The sequence below is a fragment of the Myodes glareolus genome, chromosome 24, assembly GCF_982192425.1.
Source record: "Myodes glareolus chromosome 24, mMyoGla1.1, whole genome shotgun sequence".
In the NCBI taxonomy this organism is placed as follows: Eukaryota; Metazoa; Chordata; class Mammalia; order Rodentia; family Cricetidae; genus Myodes; species Myodes glareolus.
In genome coordinates, this window is record NC_142049.1 from 44,661,558 (window position 1) to 44,683,540 (window position 21,983).

The 21,983-nt window shown below is 42.7% G+C and overlaps 1 protein-coding gene across 7 annotated transcripts in view; it reads left to right on the forward strand.

Annotated features, from left to right (window-relative positions):
- Gas2 (growth arrest specific 2) overlaps positions 1-21,983 on the forward strand; it is a 136,856-nt gene that overhangs the window by 97,156 nt on the left and 17,717 nt on the right. For 5 of the 7 annotated variants that reach the window (XM_048442510.3, XM_085682705.2, XM_048442517.3 and 2 more), the window contains one exon: positions 9,529-9,582. The exons of 1 other annotated variant lie outside the window; for it this stretch is intronic. In XM_048442510.3, coding sequence (XP_048298467.1) covers positions 9,529-9,582 — 54 coding nt within the window. Of the gene's footprint in view, positions 1-9,528; positions 9,583-13,250; positions 13,402-21,983 lie in introns of those variants that run through there. One more of the 7 variants, XM_087901307.1, reaches the window with a different exon arrangement.

Genomic DNA, 21,983 nt, shown 5'->3' on the forward strand with positions numbered 1-21,983 from the left:
TCTGCCAAGGCCTTGTGACTCCCCACTTATGAAAAATGAAGAAATAAGAAAAGCCACAAGTCCAATTTGTGTTGCCCATATACTCACTGGAGATGGTGAAAATCCTAGCAGCCAGCTCCTTAAAGAAAACTGAGTCTTTCCCACCCACACCCCTGCCAGAAGGCCACAATAGAGTTTTTAGTGTTTTGTTTTGTTTTGTTTTTTTTAAAGCAGCTTGGCATCTATTCTGATGGTAGAACCTTACTATCATTCATGGTAAATCTCTCATTCATTTCAGGATTTAGATGGCCATGCCAAAAATCTCTTTAACAATTTCGCAGTAACAGTGGTATTAATATTTCCAGTCAGCCAGAGAAGGCTCCTGGCTGCTTCTGGATTCCTGCATGCCCCTTCTCCCCCCATCTCTTGCATTCTAACGAGGCCTCCCGTATTGAAAACTCATCTGCAACACTGTGTGTAAGCTTGGGGGAGGATTTCAGAATCCCCAGTGGGATAACTATTGTGCAGTCTTACTGTGACTTGTAAAGTGTCCCCAGGTGAGCCACAGCAACATCTGGGAGCCCTATTATACAATGCAGACTCTTGCACCTTCCCAGAGCGAAGCAGAAACTCTAAGGTTCGGGTCAAACAACTTGTGTTTTCATAAGTCTGTGAGTGGTCAGCATGTGTCCTGGAGCTTGAAAATCATGAATCTTTAGGGAGAAAGAACTCCATATAGGAGGAGAGTCCCTGAGGGGTCACACAATCAGAAATACACACGCATTTCATGACAAAAGAACATTAACCTTAAGGTACAGAAAATTTTCATTCCATTTGAACATTTGTTTTCTTGCTTTGTGTATGGGTGTTTTGCCTGCATGTTTGTCCATGCTCCATGTGTGTACAGTAGCCACGGAGACCAGAAGGGAATCACATTCCCTGAAATTAAAGTTTCTGTCGTTGTAAGACCCACTGTAGGTACTGGAAATTGGACTTGGAAGAGCAACCATCTCTCCAGCTTCCAGAAAATGAATATTTTGAAGACATTTATGTATTGCATGGGATTGGCTAATGTACATCATAAAGAGTAAGCTTTTCAGTCATGTGAAGTGGTTTATATGGAAATAACTATATGGATAAAATGAATAAAATGGTGAAAACTGAAGACCGTTTTTATATGCCGAGAGCATAGAGTTATGAACATGAAAATGTTTTCTTCTTTATTTTTTACCAATGAAGACTATTAAAATAGGACCCAAGAGAAGTCAGCAAACTGGGACAATTATAACTTTAAAATAATTAAAGGTCCTTTAAAAACGGTTGCTTAATTAGCTGACTGCTCATTTTAACAACGGATCTTCTTTGAGCTTCCCTCTTCTAGCTGCTGTTATTTGGGCCAGGAAGGATGATGTCGTTTGTTTAAGCTTCTTACATCTTTCTCACTACTGATGCCTGGCAAAAGACAGCTTATTGGAAGGGGTAATTATGGTTCGGAGTTTAAGACTATGTGGCCTGCTGCGGCAGGGGTGACATGGGATATGACCGTTGGCTGAGGAGATGGCATTGCTCACATTCAGGCTGGGTCTTACCGCTGGGAACCCCCTCACAGACATGTCCAGGTGTGTGTCTCCTAGGTGATCCCAAACCCAGTTTGACTGACAGAGCTCACACTTGGATAAAGCTCTTCTCTGATTTTGTTTGCAATTCTTTCTATTTTGAAATCTTGCTTTGCTGATGATTATCCCTAGGAACCTCTCATCTATTAATTCCCTCTCTGAGTACTGTGTATTGTCTCTGCAGACCTCACTAGTGACCGGAGCCGCAATCGCTTTGATCATCAATGCTTTAGTTACTTGATGTCTCATCCCTGTAAAACTTAGCAACATGGAAATACACCAGAATAATAGACCAGCATGAACAATCTGTCCTGGTGTATAAAACAGCCGCAAACTACCCTGCTGAGCCAGGAGATTTCCCATTGGGCAAAATCTCCACACCTAGCAACAGTCCTCTAGTGTTGTCAGCAGGGCATCATATGCTTTGAGATAACATAAGCATGAACATGAGAGTCTTCTAAATTAACCAGAATGTAGTCCCATAATAGTGGGAATAAATAATAGTAGTAGAATTTGGGCTGTTCAAAGTATATTCTAAACAGCAAGCATTCTGAAAACTGGTGACGACACCAGTAGAGATTGACAGTAAAGAGTTTCGCCAGCTTGTTAAGTGACTCTCAATCGTGATAGTTTGTAGTAGGATGCTTTATTTACTCTTTTGGCTTTTGTGGGGGGACCTACCACCCAGCTCCCAAATAAATCACACACACAGGCTTATTATTACTTATAAGTGCCTGGCCTTAGCTTGACTTATTTCTAGCCAGCTTTTCTTAACTTAAATTATCCCGTCTACCATTTGTCTCTGGGCTTTTTCCTTTTTTTTTTCTGTATATCTTACTTTCATTCTTACTCTGTGGCTGGCTGGGTGGCTCAGTGGCTGACCCTTGACATCCTACTCTCCTTTGTTCTCTCTTGTTCCTCTATTCCTCTTTCTCCTTCTGTTTGTACTTTCTGACCGCCAGCCCTGCCTATCCTTGCTTCTGCATTGCTATTGACAATTCAGCTCTTTATTAGACACCAGGTGCTTTAGACAGGCACAGCTTCACAGAGTTAAACAAATGCACATAAACTAAACTTCCCTGACAGGAGTTAACTTTGTAGTCTCTTCTGAACACTTGGATAGCTTCCTGCAGTTCCTCACCACAGTGGTAGAAAACTTGCTGCCGTTCCTATTTTAAAGTCAAGGAGGCGAAGACACAGGACTCAAGTGACTTCTGAAGTTACACAATCTGACGAGGGTGGCACATGCCTGCAGTCCCAGTGTTGGGAGACTGAGGCAGGAGGACTGGGAGAAAGAAGGCCAGCCTGAGACACATAGTGAAACTAAGGTACATGGGCACAGAATGAAAGTGTATCAGTTTTTTCAAATCCTTTTAAATATCTAATGAGTGGTAAAACTTGGGTCCAAACCCTTAACTTTTCCATTAACCCTTTACTAGTGAGTGATGCTGATTTCTTTACCTGCAGCTCCTTGGAGCATTCAGTATTCGTTCTTTAATCTTCTAGAGAGAAAGTTCTGAGTAGTATTTCCCAAGCATATTTAACCTTAGAATTGGTCCCCATCCCTTGTTTTTCTTAGAGTGTCATATTAAGTTAGTGAGAACACATTTTAGAAAAGACACTATGGGTTGAAACAAAACTTTAAATTATTTAAAACTCAGAATTGTATTGAAATACAAGTTTTCTAGAACTTGCTTATGACCTTTAAAAAAATGTATCTTAAGGCCCTTGCTAATGAAGAGTAAATACTGGGTCTGTACTCAGTTTTGTCTGGAAATGATTCCCAAAGGAATAAGCAGAGAGATTTTGTAGGAAAGACAACAGAAATTTAATTGGTGCCTTTTGTGCTAGAAGTTCCCCAAAGTACTTTGCATACTTTGTCTAAGAGATTCAACTCTTTCATATAGATAGCTAGGAAATTGTTTTTAATCTTTTTTATAGGTAAAAGAGTGTTTACTATTTTAAGTAAGTATTAACATACATAAGGTTCAAGTTCAGACTCCTGGAAGAGCACACTCCACTTCAAGCCTCCTATAGTGCTGGCTGTCAAATGCTAGTCGTTTATAGAGTGGGGAAGGAGGTACATTCCTGGGAGGGAGTTGAAGGCAGAAGGGTCAAAAGCTGGGGGTCATCCTCAAACTTGCTATTTAGCCAAGGAAATGTGAGACTCTGTTTCAAACTAGATTAGCCTTTTCAAAGTGATCTGTCCAGTTTTATGACACATTTCCAGTTGATTATAATAAATCACCTTCTGCCATTTTCCCTTGAAGTTCTCAGAATACAGAGTGCATTTCCCCTCCGTGCACAACAGGGCTCATTCTGTCTGTGCGGCTTGTCACTTGCTGCCTCAGTCACCGTTAGTACAACTACTACAGATGCTAACCAACTGGCACGGCTCAAAATGCGTTGCCTTTCTTCAGTGTCAAAATGAGTTAGAGCTCTGTGCAGTTTAAGGTACGCCATTGTCTGTTTGAATCCCGTAGTAAAACTCAAAGCCAGTTCTCTGATTGCCTGAATCATCTTGTTGAGTCTTCCATTGGTAATTGCTGAAAACTCTGAAGTCCATCAGTTTTCTTTTGAGACATTTTCATAGCATAGCTCTGCATTTTGTTCAACTTAATGCTCTTCCATCTTAAAAATCTCATTGTTCCAGGCCTTTTGTCTCCCATTTTAAGAAATGTGAATGTCCAGGAACCCTAAGTAAAAGACAATAAATAATTTAGCTGGCAGTCAGGAGAAGGGTTTGCAGAGACACCTTCTGCAAACTGTCTTTGAATTAACTCATCTTAGATCCATGGAAAGGTCACACACATTGTTATTGACTTTGTGAGATTTTTTTTTTCTTTGCCCTAAAATTTCTTCAGAATATTAAGTCTGTGTGGTGAAAATCAACTCACTATGGCTGGATAAGCCTGAGAGGTACCTAGATCTGTTGCCATAGCAACCGACCCTGGCAGTGTCTTCTGGGACACTGAGGGGAGGTCCAATGAGAGAGTCCTATTACCTGCTGCTGTTTTGACACATATTGATTTACTGGGAGTAACAAATAGCCAGACTCAAATTGCAGACTTCTCCTGGTGATGAAAAATGGGCTGTTGTGCAAAAACGCAGAGTTGTGAATAAGTAGGGAGCCGGGTTAAAGCCTCCGTTTGTCTCATCGCAAGCACTGCAGGAGCAGCCATTAACCAGCACCTGGAAACCCATGCTTGTACCCATCCATCCACCCTGGAAAGTTAGGAGAGTGGCAATTTTATTTTCAAAACCAGATTAACAAGTTATGCTTGTTTTTAGGCCTTGTTTCCATCTATGTACATAAAATCCCAGAACATGGCTACAATGCTCAGATCCATGGGAACAGAAAGGAGCATTTTTGAACACCTCTCGTTCTGGTCCATTTGTCCAGCACGGCATCAGTTTAGGCAAAGGAGCCCAAAATACTTAAAACTGAATGCAGTAAATTCAGCATTTAAATTACCTTCTTTTAGAGAATGTGTTTGCTCCTTTAAAGAATTTTAACTTGGTATTAACCCATGTTCACTGGTGCTAACAACAGGGCATAGATGACACTCTGGTAGAAATGCCTCTTTGGCACTTAACAAACGATAATAAACCCCGTTAGCCCTTTCTTTCCGAGCAAGTGATGTGTGGTAGAAAAATGCAAAAATGATTCATTAAGGAGTTACCCCCAACTGAAAGAACTCAGATGGTGTTGGCTTTGTGAGTTGGTATGAACTCATTACTGAGAACAACTCAGCCTTTAGAACAGCTTAAGCTTCCAATGCACACAACTGAAAGGGAAACCAAGAAATTGTGACAAATCTCCCTGCAGCAGTCATAGCATCCCTCCACAGTGTGCCGTCCCTCCGCGGTGTAGCATCTCTTGGCAGTGTAGCCTCCCTCTGCAGCGTGGCATCCCTCTATGTTGCAGCTCCACAGTGTGGCGTCCCTCCACAGTGTGGCGTCCCTCCACGGTGTGGCATTCCTCCACAGTGGCAGCGGTCTGCTCACTGTGATAGGACTTTCACATCTTCCTTCAGGAGTTCCAACATTTCTCCTCCAGTAGTTTCAGATAATTCTTATTCTGACAGGACTTATCAGAGACACGGGCTTATACAGGGCCTCATTTTACTGTTGTTGCTACTCTTCCGAAAAAGCCAATGTGACCCTTAATCTGTGCATCCCACTGTTAGCTAGCAAAGGCTTAGTGACCTTGCAGAGGGCTTCCAGACAGTAAGCAAGAAACCCAGTTTAAATTGTATTACAAAATTATGGCATCTGAATTTCATAAGTTTTAAATTTACATAATAAATTTTCTCATTTACATTTTCCTTAAGATGAAAACACTTAGCTGTACTCGGAGGCACAAGCCTTTCATCCCTGGAGGCAGTGCGGGCAGAGCTCTGTGAGTTTGGGGCCCACCTGGTCTACAGAGAGTTCCAGAGCAGCCAGAGCTGTTACACAGAGAAACTCTGTCTCGAAAAACAAAACATAACAAAACAAAAAAATTAAAAATTAAAATTTGTCAGACATTTGCCTTAAAAAGGACAAAATGAACCTTCCACCGTAATGTGAAATTGCAAGTTGATATTTTTTCTTCCTTCTGTAGTCTTCCCAACAAGAATAGTATTGGTTTACGTCATCTATGCTGGTCCAGATGGGGGTTGTATAGAGGGGAGAGGAACGAAGGGAATGGAACCATTACATACAACCTTCTGCACTCTTGAATTATTGATCAACTTGCTTAGCCTGAGGTGGAGAAACTGAATTATTTGTCTTTATAAGTCTTGCATAGTCCTCTCGTGGGCCCAGGCCGCATAAAGAGAACACAGCAGACCCATGAGGAAATCCATCCACACTGAGCCATCTTGGAGCTTGCAGTGAGTTTGCACGAACAGGCTTGGCAGTGCAAGTGTCTCCAGTAAGGAGTAGCAGTATGTTTGTTTAATGCTGTCTCCTTTGCAGATAGTAAAGTCAGATTTCTGTGTGGCCTGGTCACTTCAGTCCTTGCCTGACATTTCCCTCTAATTCCTGAAAATTTTTATTCATTTCCACTTCTTGGTAAGACTGTATTACCTGTGCTAAATGCAGTTGGTGCTGTCCCCTTAATCACAAAGCCTTGCAGCCCAGATCATTGGAGTGGCACGTTCCAACATCCGTAGCATTAATCATACTAATTGATATTTTTGACTTTGCCAGTAACTAATACATGGGAGGAGTAATCATTTAAAATTTGGTAGCACATCGCTTTTTTTTTTTTCAAAATAGTCTCCTACCACTGTAGGAACAAGAATTTGAGAAACTCTTCAGTGGTTCTTAACCTTCCTAAAGCTGTGAGCTGTGACCCTTTAATGCAGTTTCTCACTCTGTAGTGACCCACAACCATAAAGTTATTTTTTGTTGCTACTTCATAACTGTAATTTTGCTACTGTTATTAATCATAATGTAAATATCTGATATGGAGGCTGTCTGATAATCAATCCTTGTGAAAGGGATTAACCCCCAAAGGGATCAGCACCCACAGGTTGAAAACCCCGGCTCTAGCCTATGGGAAGAACAAGGTCTAGAACTTCTGAAGTGGTTATCAGTGTGTTCCTTTCCTTGTTGCAACAAAATGGCGAACAAAGCGACCTAAGGAAGGAAGCATGCCTTCTGCTACAGTGTGAGAGTGCAGTCCACCACAGGGAGAAGGCAGGGTGGCGACTGCAGCAGCAGGGTGCACAAAGACTCCGACGCTGGAGGTTGGCTCTGTGTCACCTGTCTCCGCTGAATTCAGTCCTGCAGGCTGCTTTCCCAGGCAGTGGGACAGTGCCGCACACACACGCACACACACAGAGGGTGCCCTCACAGGTGTGCCTAGAGGTGTGTCTCCTGCGTCATTCTAAAGCCAGTCACGTTGACAATTGCAGTTCACTATCAGGTGTCCTTATCATAAATCAAGCTTCTTTAGATTTCTGAAATTACAAAATTAAACAAAACATTTACAAGTAAGATGTGCCCGTTTCCCCTCAGGAAGCATTAAAGGGTGACCACGCGTGAAAGAATCCTCTCCTGAATGCAGCCCTCTTGGTGGCGCCAGCTGCTGTCAGTTAGCGTCTCCCAGAGGCTTGTGGTCCTACAACTGCACACCGGCTCAGCCCTTGTCAACACCACTGAAATGCCTTATTCTAGCCCAGAGTTCCTTTATGATATTTTGTGATATAAACAACATTTAGTGAACCGCGAATCCAGTGTATAATTGTATCTGAGATGCAGTCAGGTAAAGGGTTCTTTAGATTATTTTTGACACAGCCTATCTGCTGTTTCTGTTTCTTTCCCAGCAGCCCTCTTGGCTAGCATTTTCTGTCTTTGATTTTGTGGTCCCCACATTTTCCCTACAATCCAGCCACACAGACCATGGAGAGCAGAGACAATGGAGTCTTTCTCAGGCTTCACTGAAAAGCACGTAAAGTGCAGATTAGGTTTCATGTTTGTCTTTAAACCTTTGCAGAGGGCAGAAAGTCTCCAGCGTTCCAGACCACAACAATAATACACAACACTATGCTAACTTATCTCCATCTATACTTGGGCCAGTCGTGGCTGTTACCCAGCCTGGGAGTTGTTTTTGCTACTTACTCATGGTGCTTTGAAATTCTGGATTATTGTGGGAAATGTAGACTCTCTTTGGGCATATGACTTTGTTGGCAACACATTGCTTCACTGCCCGAAAGGACTAAGGATAAGCAGCGCTGCCCGTGTTCCTAGGGGACTGTAGTTTACAGAAGGAGGTCCTGCAGACAGCCATGCACACACGCTGTAAAGCTCCACTCACAGATGTTAGGGGACGTCTGTTCAAGCTCACAGCTAGCATGAGAAGTGACGCAGGGTCTACAGCCAGGAGGACCTCCTTTCACACACAGGGATCACATTTGTCATGTATATATTTCCTCAACGTCTTGTAACAACAGCAGAATTATTATTGAGTTAGCATTCCAGAGGAACTCGAATTTCAAGGTTATCTTAGCACCAAAGCTATGAATAGGCTCCTTAGAGCCTGGTGCCTAACTCTAGTGGATCTGCTGAGTAATGTAGGTTGCCTATTTCCACTGAAGGAAGACTAGAGGTGAAATACTCTAAAAATAAAATGGAAGATGACTTGGGCAGATAGCCAACTGAGAGAACTGCAGCCACGTTCATATCCAGTCATAGTAAAGGAAATTCTTACTTCCCAGAGATGATTCAGCTTGCCTCCTACACTGTGTCTGTGCAGAAAGCCTGGGCGGCAAACTGCAGCTCCCACTCCCTCTGAACTGTTTACTGAATTGCCCCTCGGGTAGAACAGATGACTCCTTGTAGCCCCATGACCTTGGACTGTCCCAAATACATACTTGGTTACAACAGAAGGGCATGAAAGTGAGATAAGACCGCAAGGCACACAGCTTTGTGGTGTGGGGTCTTGTCAAAGAGCAAGAGCCCAACATGGTGGGACAGGAAACCCAGGCCGTGATGGCAGGATCCTTTGCTTAACATCTTTCTTAGACTTTCTTAGGCCTCCTCTGGGCTGTGGCATTCTGCGTGAACTGAGAGCTGCACCTGGTGTCTATCCCCCAGGAAAATTCTTCCCTCACTTGCTTCCTTTGTTTTGGAACAGGAGACCACAGGACTCCAGAAAAGGGACCATCCTGACATTTGCATTTTGAAACACCAAAACTCAACATAGTGTGTAATGTCCAGAGGATGTGTGCCTCTCTCGTCTCAAACACTGTGTACCCCGGTATTATAAAACCATCCCCCACTACAGGATTTGAAGAGATAAATAGTCATTCTTATCGTAACTAACAAAAAGCTTTCTTTAATCTTGTCACAAAGGATCAGTTTGCATTTTTAGGTGCTGTCGGTTCACCATCTGCAGTGGAGATGGAGAGTTTTATGAACCTGTATCTTCTTGTTTCAGTAGGGTCTTCATGGTTGTGCCTATGTCTCCACAGCCAAAGCAAAGCAGACACTGAAGGTAATTTCCTAGATGCTTAGACTGCACCTCTCCCCTTTGTCTTCACTGTAGAGCCTTGACCTCCAATCGAACAAGGGCAGTTGGGCATCAGGGTTGATGGTCACATAGTTTTTTAGTAAAATATAAAACATTATTGTTCCCTGATTTTCCGTATTTGTAGGAATTTTGAAAATTTTCTGTAGGTAGGCAGAAGGCAATAGCATGACCACATTTTGTCATATTAGTAAGACTTCCACACTCATGCTTTCAGTTGTAGACTGTATATTGAAGTCATTTGAAAGCGTGAGCCTGGGGCTTCCTTCGGCATACTGTATTGTTTTACTTTTGCTTACATTTGAGTAAGAGATTCTTGTGATAGGGATTGCACGCCTTTTAACTTTGGAATGTTTCTGCTCTGCTCTTGTACACAAACTGACTTCTGCAGTTTAGCACACGTGTGGCTTGGCCTCATTTCTGTGCAGCACCTGTCCTAGTTCTGACGCAGCTCTCACGCTCCGCATCACGCCCTCCCAGCCAGCACACTCCCCTCCCTGGTCTGGCTGGAGTGTCGTCTACACGGTTAGACAAGAGACTGCGTCTAGGCCAAGGTCGTGAGTTTGCCAGCGCACGTGGAAGGAAGGACTGACTCATTTTCTGTATTATTCTTCTAGACAAGAATATGATCTAAAAAAAATCCCAGTAAACTTCAAAGAGCTTTATCTCATTCACAGAAATATGTAATTCTTTTCAAAGAAATTCTTTTGTAATTTCTCTTTTCATGAGATGGTTGGTGTATCTCAGAACTAATTTGTGAGAAAACTAATTTCTAGAGAGAACAGTTAAATGCATCTTTCGTGTATCACATATTCCTGTTTGCTTACCGTATGTGTGTTTGTATGTGCACATGCCTATGTGTGTATATATATATGTGTGTGTGTGTGTACATGTGTGTTAATGAATGCAGGTTCACATGTGCATATGTGTAGATGTATATATATGCATGTTTACATGCGTTGCATATGTATGGTTGTATGCTTGCCTGACCATGTGTATATGTGCACATGGGTGTGTACATATGCATGTATGACTTTGTGTGTGTGCATGTGTGTCGCACATGTGTTCATGTGTGTGCATATGCATGTGTTTGTGTCTCTGGCTGTCCATATTCATTGCACATGTATATGTACGTGTGTATTCATGTATGAGTATATATGTATATGTGTGTGTGTAGGTATGTTTGTGTCTTTTTAAACAGCATGTGTACTGAGCTAGAGAGATAGAATATAATATGAAAACCTTAGGACTTTTTCCATTTTAGAGATAATCTTTGAATGAATTAATTCTTAGGCAGCAGGATTGTGCATGGGAAGTTTGTAATGGAGGTGACATGTTGGCTCCCTTTCATGAGCATTAAGCAATGTGCAGAATCCTCTTTGTTCTTGCGCTCTTGCTTCTCTGCCACCATTTCCTCCAGAGAAGATGGTAGAAGGGGTACACCCTGACAAGTTTCTGGGATGCCTTCCCATCTGGGTCCCTGTGAATTGTTCTGTCTAAACATAACACAGAATGATGACCCCAGTGGTGTGTTTGTGGACGTTACTACAATCAGAAGCAAGGTTGTTTCCCGTTCCTCACCAGAAACCTTGCGATGCTTACTTAAGGTGTATGTGGGTGAGACACAAGAGCTGGCCCTCCTCTAGGCCTGCAGCACTCTGAAGTCTTCAGTGAATGTGGTTCTTCCTGGCTTGACCGCTGGACTTTTCTAGCTTCTGAGGACGCCTTATTAGGCTCTCTTCATTTCTATGTCTCCATACATTTTTCTACCTACTTGCTTCATTTCTGTGCTTCATGTTAAAGCACTTTCCACAGACTGAGCTCACTTCACTCATTTGCTGCTTATGTCCTGTGCCCCCTCAGCATCCGTTCCTCATTTGGGCCACTGTGAATTTGCCACATCTGTATATGGCTGGGGGACCAACACTCCTTTGAGCTGATATAGTATGAAATAACTCTGTCTCTGAGTTCTTGCTGCCCAGACATTCTCAGTTAAGCACATTAATGGTCTGTTTTCTGTGCTTCGTGTGGTTCTTCAGAATCTCTTGTGCTGTTTGCCCTACACAGAACCATGCCACGTGCCTTATCTTTATGTTGTTCTAACTGACTTTGTTTAAATGAATGGTTTTCATGACAAGATATATTTTGATTTCATTACAAGGTATGTTTTAATACAAATTAAGAAGTACTTTGATCAAATGATTGGAAAACAGAACATTTAGTATTTATCCAAGAGACCCACAATTGAAGTTCTTGGGAGAGTGCGTACAATGGTATCTGCACACTGACTTCAGGAACCATTGTTTTCTTGGGTGAGACATCAACATAACATCTTACAGTTAAACTTAAGATGTGTCTTCATTCGTCTTTAATGTGATGCATTTCTTGAGGTTAGATTTCTGGTGGGTGTCCCGGAAGAGGTTTTATCAAGAATCAAGAAAGGCCACTAGGAAAAAGATGAAGCCTAGAAATACGCTCAAGGAAAAACAGATGGCGTCAAAGCATAGAAGAGTCCGTTCCCATCAGGGTTGGAAATGCCACGTATAAAGACCCATCAGGGCCCGAGAGGATGGAATGAGGAACGAAGATATAATCAGACCTTATCAAGTCTGTTGAAGAGCAGCCTTGAGCCCAGAGCACAGAGGAGGAGGGCTGATGAGAGGCTGGTGTGGAAAGGAGATAAGAGCCAGGCAGACACACATGGAGGCTCACAAACAGCTTCCTTTGCCATAGGAACATTGACTTTCTCTTGAAGCATATGGAGATTTTTTTAGAGAACTTTGTAGAGTCAGAAAAATATGAACATGTGACGTTGTCCATAAGTCTGGTTGCATTATAGAAAACGCTCCAGAAGTGTGGGGACTGGAGAAATGCTAGCCAACCATTTTGGGCTGGATAATTTGTGTATCAGGTCTGTGACCATGTGCCCAGGATCTTCTGCTGATAAAAGTTCAATATACAGGGTCAGCAAGATGGCTGAGCAGGGAAAGGTGCTTGCTGCCAAGACTAATGACCCGAGTTTCAACTGACAACCTGAGTTTGATCTCCTGGACCCATAGGTAGAAAGAAGGAACCAACTTGTCCTCTGACCTCCACATGCCTGGACACACACACACACACAAGATGGTTTATTAAACAATCTCATAGGTTCGGCTTTCCCCTAAATATTGTTTTTTTGGTTTTTTTTTTTTTTTTTTTGTGTGTGTGTGTGTGTGTGTGTGTGTGTGTGTGTGTGTGTGTGTGTGTAATCACTGCGGCCAGGGAGGTTATTTAAAGCGGAAGCACTAAGGCCATCTTTACTCCTCAGCAGTAGCTAAACATGACATACTGGCAATGGTTGCTTCTTCATACATCTGCTTGGCATAGTGTGATTTCCAGTAGGTTGTAATTTCTTGTTGTTAACAAGGAGTTGCTTTGGTGAAACTTTTCACAAAGTAGAGTTGCAGACTCCTCACGGAAACTAAAAAGAGAAGGACAGAAAATGGCATTTTTATTCTTTATAGCAGTAGGGTGTTTGAAAAATTTTTCTGGGTAATATCAGTTGACTAGAGTCAAATAAATTTACAAAAATCATAAAGTGATATTCCTATCAACAACTTTTCAGACATTTCTTACTCTGAGTTCTTTTTCTCCAGATGTCGCCCAGATCCTGGAGCTCTGATTTGCCTGGTGATTGCGCGTGTGTTTCACTCATGTAACACAGCTATAAAAATGTGCTTCTCTGCCCCTCTAAGCCCCACAGTGAGCCCGTGGCATTTATATTAAAACTGCACCTTGTGCCAAAAATCCTCTCTGGTGTATTCTCCAGCCATTTACAAATTTCTCAACATGAGTTCATTACACACATACCCAGAAGCAGTGATTCCAGATGTGTGGCTGAGTTGAGAGCTTCACATAGAAGCTAATGCATTTTCCTCTTAGGAAGTCTGCAAATTGTTCATAACCTACAGACATTCTGCACCTCCCATGTGCCTGGTTGGGTGATACAGGCAGGGTAGTGAGCAACGCATGTCCATCTCCAGGGAGTGGGAGAAAGGCAAGGCACAAACACTCAGATGGAGGCAAAGAGTAAAAGTCTAGATATAGTGATGTCCACCTGAAAGCCCGTGGTTTCTGGCACTACTACTTCATTCATTTAAAAAAAAAAACAAAACTATAATAGGTCATCAGTTAGCATGGCCGTATTCTAATAGCACTTTATAAACAGCATGATGGTCCAGTTTGGTTCTCTGACCATAGTCTTTTTATGTCCTGACTGATGACTGACCAATGCCATCTTAAATGCCAGTAAGAAAGAAGACACAGGAACAGAAGCACCAACCACAGCCAGTCTGATTGGGTGGTTTGGAGTCTGTGAGTCACTCTGATTGGGTGGTTTGGAGGTGTGTAGGTGCTCTTATTGGGTGGCTTAGAGGTCTGTGGGTGCTCTTATTGGGTGGTTTAGAGGTCTGTGGGCTGCTCTGATTGGATGATTTGGAGGTCTTTGGGGTGGTTTGGTTATAAAGTCACAGATTTGGTGGTTGGAGGTCTGCAATGTGACTTCTTCATGAAGAAAGAACTTTTGTCAGCATTGCTCATTTATTTTCCCTCAAAATATAGGTAATGTTATGAACGTTAGACACTACAGAAAAACTGGAGAAGGCAGGAGCCATGAAATGTGAAAAAGTCAGAGATGTGATGAATATTACTCTGTAGCAGCAGAGAATGTCATGAAATAGGACTCTGCAGCCCCAGTCATCACTAACCACGTTTACCTCTGCATTCAGAATGAGGGGCTCTCACCAGCACCAAGACCACACAACCTGTACCACAACATCTCTCTTTCTGCTCTGATATCATGGTGGACCTGAGACATGTGGCCAGGCTTTGGTATGGTCTCCATCCTGGTGGCCTCATTTGTTGCTCTCCTGTGGTTGGCATTTGATCATTATGTCATCCTTTCATGGGGACCATAAAAGTTCAAAGGAAATACTGCTAGGATTCTAAGAAGAGCTCAGAGTGGTGGCTGCCTCTTCCAGTGCTTCAGTCCAGGCTTGGGCATGTCTGACATATTAACTAATAAAAAGGAAGGGCATACTCCGGCAACTCACACGTCTCTCCGATGAGACTTGAGGGGTGAGTTCTATTGGGGGTGCAGTTGTTGGCCACTGACCGTGAACAAAGCTAAGGTTTCCCATCTAACAACAATGTGCAGTATTTGTGTCAGATGGTTTGCATATGCAGGCAGTAGATACCTCCTGAGTGGAAAGAGCTAAGTAAGTTCCTCAACTTCAGAATACCTCAGATCCATCTGGAAGAGACTCAAGGGAGACATAGAAGAACTAAGACGGAGAGCAAAGGTGCCTGGCTGATTTGAGCTAGATTCATTAATTCTCTTGACAAAATTTGCTGAGTATTTAGAATAGACTTGGCGCATGTTAGATATTAATGGACTTAGACATGTGAGACCAAAGTATAGAAGATTCATCTGGAAACCCTTCCAAAAAAAGGTTTCCAAATCCATCAGTGTCTTGGGATTTGATGCAGGAGAGAACTTTTAGAGGGTGGTGAAGTGTGTGTGTCCTAGGAGTGGGCGAACTCAACAACAGAAGCTACAGGGTGCAGAGATGTGAAGTGTGTGTGTCCTAGGAGTGGGTGAACTCAACAACGGAAGCTGCAGGGTGCAGAGATGTTTTTATAGTGGTGGCCAGTTTGGTGAAACTCAGGAGGGAATTCAGGGAAGGCTGCTGTGTCTTGGTCAGTTCCTGCTGGTGACCGTGTCACAGTGAAGGTGAGTTATAATGAAAACAGCCTCTTCCTTTCATTCGTAATTCAGGAGACCCAAGGCAGAGGAGTCACCTCTGGTAGGACAGTGTCATGTGGAATCAGGAAGTTCACATGTGTGCCATTCTCTCTCTCTCCCTTAGAAAGCCACGAGTATTGGTTCCCAGGTCGCCAGACCTTAACCTGCCTATCCTGGAAAAGACTGTCCTCTGAACACCACCATCATGTTAGTACCCCACCATATTTATAGCATATAGTAGGGACAGAACAGACCATAACAAGGAAAACGATAGATTAGAGATAATTGTAGAGGACTTTGATGTAAAGCCAAAGAAATGACATGTTTTTATGGATAATTATTTTATTTTAAAATTATAATGCAATTATATTGTTCCCCTCTCCACTGTTCTCCCTGCAACACCTCAAATGTACCCCTTTCTCCTTCTCAGATCTATGGCTTCTTTTTAAAAATGTTTTTATTGAGCTATACATTTTTTCTCCGCTACCCTCTCCACTTCTACCTTGTCTCATGACCCTCACACTCCCAATTTACTCAGGAGACCTTGTCCTAATCTTCTTCCTATGGAGATCCATGCATGTCTCTCCTAGGATTCTCTTTGTTGTCTAGGTTCTCTGGGGTTGTAGACAGTAGGCTGGTTTTTCTTTGCTTTACTCATGAGTGGCTTTTAGACATAAAGCAAAGAAATGACATTCCGAATTATGGATTTTACATCATAATTAGAGAGAAGTTTAAAGAAAATAACCAGACAGGAGTGTGTATAAATAACAGTTCAGGGGCTGACAAGATGGCTCAGCAGGTAAAGATGCTTGTCACCAAGGCTGATGCCCTGTGTTCAGTCCCTAACAATTACATGGTAGAGGAGGGAACTACCTCCTGGATGTTCTTCTCAAACTCCCAAGTGTGTGCCGTGGCGTGTGTGTCTTCATACCGCCCTGCAGAAATAAATGCACACATGTTTTGTGAAGCTGGGTGTCTGGGGTCACGTGCTGCCATTTGTTTGCTGAACGACCCTGATTGCTCCTCAGTCTGCCCGCAGCTCTTCTCTGGTGCGAACTGCTACATCCTTTTGCTGAGGCCTGGTCATCCACTCATCCAGCAACAATCTACAAATTAATCTTTTGGTTCCTAAGAATTGAGCTCTGAAAAGACAGGGCTCTAGTTAAGAGATACTCTTCTAGCAGAAATGCATATGAGGGAGCAAACACGGAGGGTGATCTATAGTTCTGATATTTGTTCAATGAGAAATGGGCTCTAGAATGACCCAGTAAGTGTGGTCTGCAGGGTACCAGTGTGCTGAGGAGGGGCTTGAGGGGAAAAAAATCAGCTCGGATATAGCAAGAAAAATGAAGATTCAGGTTGATTGGTTTATCTGAAGACTGCAGTTTGTATTTGAGCATTTCTGGGCAGTGCCATCAATGGAGGCATGCAAACCCTCTTTGGGCCTGAGGTTAGAAATTGCGGCTTTAGGAGCGACACTGCCCTCTAGTGGCCGCCTGTGCTCACTTACACACATTCGCAGGCTATTCTCTGCTCCTTTTCCTGTACCAAGGAGCACAGTGAAGTGTTGCCGTTTGCTTGTTCTATTAAGTTCATTCATATTTCGTACTGCAGGAGAAAGAATGGGAAGCAATTCTGGGATGGCGATTAATGTTGAAGAGGAAAAATACATTTATTTTTGTAGCCGAGTGGGATTGGAAGCAGGAACAGAGCTTGCCCTGTTGGGCGAGATGACTTGCATGTTTCAGTCCGGTGTGATCGTTATATAAACTAGAGGAGACAATGGTCCCATTAAGGCTTATCTGTTTTTCATTTTAGTTTTGTTCCTTTGACAGTATAAAAAAAAAGAAAGAAAGAAACCACCCTAGATTCAGAGAATTATTTTATTCTGTGGTGTGGGTTTAAATTCTTTCTCCGCACCCACAGAAAGAGTGTGAAGAATGAGTCTGGGATGCTTTGTGTCCCACACCCTGGTTCACATTCGCCTTTGTTCCCATCCCTCTGGTGGAGAAGGCAGGCGATGGCGGAGGCAGAGGAGAAAGGATTAACCCTCTAGACCCTGGCTCTGCGCTAGTGCTAGCGGGTGGCTGGTGACTCCATCCATCTCACCATGCTGTTTCCAGGAGAAGGGCCTTGGGGAGGTCTTTCTGCCGGGGTCCCCTCTGTCTGCACATGACCTGGTAAGCCAGTGTCACCAGCATTACTTGTACGGCTGTTATTGCTATTTCAACCCATCAGCCCTCTACATGCCCCGGTTCCCGGGGTGGGGCTTCTTCTGAGGAGTCTTTGCTCCTGAGTTACTCATAGTAGACACCGGACCCTTCTCTTGGGGATACTCCTGATGCTGCAGTTCATCTTTGCTGTGGTCTTGTTCTTCATATTGCAGACCTTAAGGCTCAGTTTTCATTGCACGTGATAAATACTCAGTTCTATTGCAGTGTCTGCCCACTGCATCCCCTGGATATGCACCACACCAGTTTCTAATCATAAATGGGTTCTGCTAAAATAAACCCATATGTACTTGATGCATTGTAGAATTTTTGACAGTTCTGAAGCTCTGAAGATAAAGATGTGGCAAAGTCATGTCAATGACTATGGTCAAGGTTGGCTGATATAAATAAATGAAGTACTCGTGACTCAGAGAAGATGAAATGTATTTTTTCATCATAGTGTCTCTATAATACTGTTCCCCAGGGAATCCAGGAACTTAGTTTCTCCCTCTCAATACTCTGCAGAGGTGGTGAGTCTTAAGAGATACATATGTCCCAAAGTGGCAGTGTCTAGGGGAAAAGATGAAAAATGAGAGCACATGTGGACCCCGGAAGAAAGTTCTGGAAATGTCACTTCACTTTTCTGATTACATCTAATTCACGTAACGAAAGCCCGTGACCATATCTAGCTGACTTCATCAGAAAACTTTAAAAGTAAAAGGTAGGTTTTGTTCTGCACTATAGGAAGAGAAATGATGGCAGGAGCTGGCTGGTTCTTACCAGAAGTCTATGAAACACACCACAGTGATTAGGTACCTGCTCACCAAACATTATCTGAGCCCTGGAGTTATAGCACTGACCCTGTGATTGGTGATAGAAACGGAAAGGGTGAGAGTTATTAATACTCAATTTTCTTTTGAGTGTTATTTGTAAATGTTTATTTTTAGTTTTGTGTACATATGTGTGGATATGTTTGTATATTTGAGTGCAGTGCCCTCAGAAGCTGGAAGGGCATCAGCTTACTCTGGAGTTGGAGTTACAGGCAGTTGTGAGCCACTGAACATGGGTAATAGGAACCAAACCTGGGTCCTCTGGAAGAGCAGTGCATGTTCTTAACCCAGGAACCACTTCTCAGTCCCCTGAGTGCTATTTATTTCTTTATTTTTGTCTTGTTTTACTATTTGGGGGATTACATGTAGAACAGATAACCAGTCAAGGATGGTTTTAATGAGGATTAATATGTATTTATTGTAAAATGTATTCTCTATAAGCAACTTAATTGTAACTTGGCCTCAAAGCTAAATTCAATCAGCCACCTATCTGTGGCTATAATTTTTAAAGAGAATATTAATGAAATAGTATGATTAAGAAATAATAAAAGAATTTTAATGAAAATATATGGTTAGATAATGTCTAATGCTTTTCAAAGCTTTACAGATTAGAGCATTTATTTTGCAGTATTTCCTTCAGACTAGACAGATTTACATATGAGAGGCTGAAATATGAGCAATCTGCCTGGAGACAAATGATCAGTAGGTGGCAGGGTCAAGACTGAACCATGTTCCTGAGGAATTAATGCCCTGTTCTTCCTTTTGACGAGCCTGAGGGGAAGCGTGGAGGGATGGAGGGAAAGGGTAACACGTCCTCTGTAGCCTTCTTAGGAAGCTAGCAGTTTAGGAGGGAACGAGTCCATGGTATTTACAGGGTAGCTAGTTCTTAGGAGCGCTGTGAACACGAAGGACAGACTAGCAGAGCGTGTTGTTCTCTGATCAGGAAGGGAGGCCCTGGCGCTAAACGTCCTGTGCTCTACAGTGCGGTGTCACTAAGCAACCAAGTGGGGCTTGCTTTGAATTCTGAGCTATTCACAGAGGCAGAAGGTCTCCCTGAAGGCTCTTCAGAACTAGCCCATGTAGAGAGCTGGATTAAATAGCATGCAAGGGCACGATGGCCCCTTTCACAGAATGTTTCCTGGCGCAGGTCCTTGTGGGGCTGTTGCAGCAGGTCACATTGGTGCAGCTGCCACTTGGCCTCATCTAGAATTTCTTATTCAAGCTTTAATTAAAATCTCTAGCAAGAGCTGTCTATCCTGTCTATTTTGTAATTTTTCTCTGTCAGAGAAAAAAGCTTGGTGCTCAGCCCTTCTCGTGTGTCTGTGATGCCTTTGTTTCTGCAGGAGGGCTCTGATGATCCCTTCAATAACTTGTAAGTTTATACTGGGAACGTCAGTAGAAAAAAACCGTAATTGGTGGTCTGGACTCTAGGGTGAAGATAAGGAAGTGATAAGCATCAATATTTATTTTTAACTCACTGTAATGCATTATCAAGTCAAAAACAGAATATCAGCAGGATCATTTTTATTATGGTCTACCATTGAAGTTGCATAAGTCTTGGTCTTGAGCTTGGAGAAGTAGGGACCCTAGGTTAGAAATTACAGTTATTTTCATTTCTCAATGACAAGGATGCTTGGGTGAAAAAGAAAATAAGGTCAGATTATAACAACAGTTGATTCTTAATGCAAGTCAGTTGATATTCTGCATAGTGTTACATTATGCATATTTTTGATTGATTTAAGGGACTATGTTATTTCTCAAGCAGTAAATTTTGCTGAGAAATTCTTTCAGCATTATAGCGTGGACTAACACAAATTTTATACTACGATGTAATGTGGATCTGGCAGCCTAAGATATCAATCTTCTGTGAGAAGGATTCATCACATCTAGGACATACTGTTGTGAAAATTAGAGGAGATGCCAGCCTTCAGCTTTACTCAGAAGACTCTCATGAAGGACAGTTGGCAGCAGCGTCACTGTCACCATTGCAGCCACCGTCATCCCTTCATCACATCACCATCATAACTTCTGTGACCCTCACCAACATCATCATCACCATCATAACTTCTGTGACCCTCACCAGCATCACCATCACCATCATAACTTCTGTGACCCTCACCAGCATCATCATCACCATCGCTGTCTTCATTTCGTTATCATCATCCCCACCATAGTAATCATCGCATCATCACTAGCTTCTCATTTCTTCAAAACCCAGTGTTGAAAGAGTACAAGGATCCCTTAGCTCCTAGCCAGTCAATAACTGTTGTTATTACTCAATAAAGTTTAGACCCAGCTGGTCTGGGGTTATGATCTCTATTGAAAAGACAGCTTTGGAATACTACCCCGTAAGGAATCCTACTGTCACTGTCAGTGGGAAACTTTGGCTGGATGGTATCTAAGGTACTTTCAAGCTCAGAAAGTTTACCTTTTTCATCTCCCATCAGTCTTTGCAGTTCAGCCATACACAGTGGTGTGTGGCAGACTACGGGTCTTCTGGAACCTGTTTTCTTATTTATAAAAGATACGTAAGTGGCATCCTTCCAGATTATTTGGCATAAATATTTGGATTATTATTCCCAGGCATGTTATGGGAATTTCTCATGCTGCATCATCTAAACTTTAGATCCATTTGGTCCTTCGTCACAGTCAAAGCTTGCTAGGTTACTCACCATGCTAGTAACCCCAATTGTGTATACTCGAGTTTCTGGATCTTTCCTTCAGTCAAAATCTCAGAATAACATTCCACCTACAATGTTCTCCCAGGTGTCTTCTACTCCCATGTAAAGCCCTTAACTACTACATCTGCTCACCCTGATTTCCCATACCTGCTCCTGCCTCTGACTGCTAGGACTAGGGTCATAGCTGAGATGTATTTGCTGACCACTCCATCTTCTAGGATGACTAAGAGGTTGCAGCAAGCCTGACACAACAAATTCCTTGCCACATTGTGAGAATACCCTGATGGATAGAGGAAAATAGGAAAGTAAGAATAGAAAAATTCCATCATAGTCTAAAGCAGTGGTTCTCAACCTTTGGGTTGTGACCCCTTTGCATCAGAGGGGAGTGTCAAATGCTCCTTCCACCGGGATCACCTCACACCATCTACATATCAGTAATTTACAATTCATAACTAGCAAAATTACAGTTATGAGGTAACAATGAAAATAATTTTGTATTTGGAGGTCACCATAACATGAGGAACTATGTTAAACAGTCACTGCAGTAGGAAGGTTGAGAACCACTGCTCTAAATGTTATGTCTCTATTGAAAGAACACTCAAACCACCTTGTTGATGCGAGCTGGGAATGCTTTCTCATCCCATTACAGCCTGTGTGGATGAGTACATCATTACCAAGGGGAAACATTGGTCAGAAAAACAAAGCCAACAAAACTGTCCACTGCGCTCAAAGTGCATCCTCTAGTCTGCATAGCATATGAAGGTCAAGTGCTCTGCCACCCCCTCATCTACTCATCCCGGGTGAGGGAGAGTCTGTTCTCTGACTCACTCTGACGCATGACCCCATTGGAAACTGCTTTCTCTCT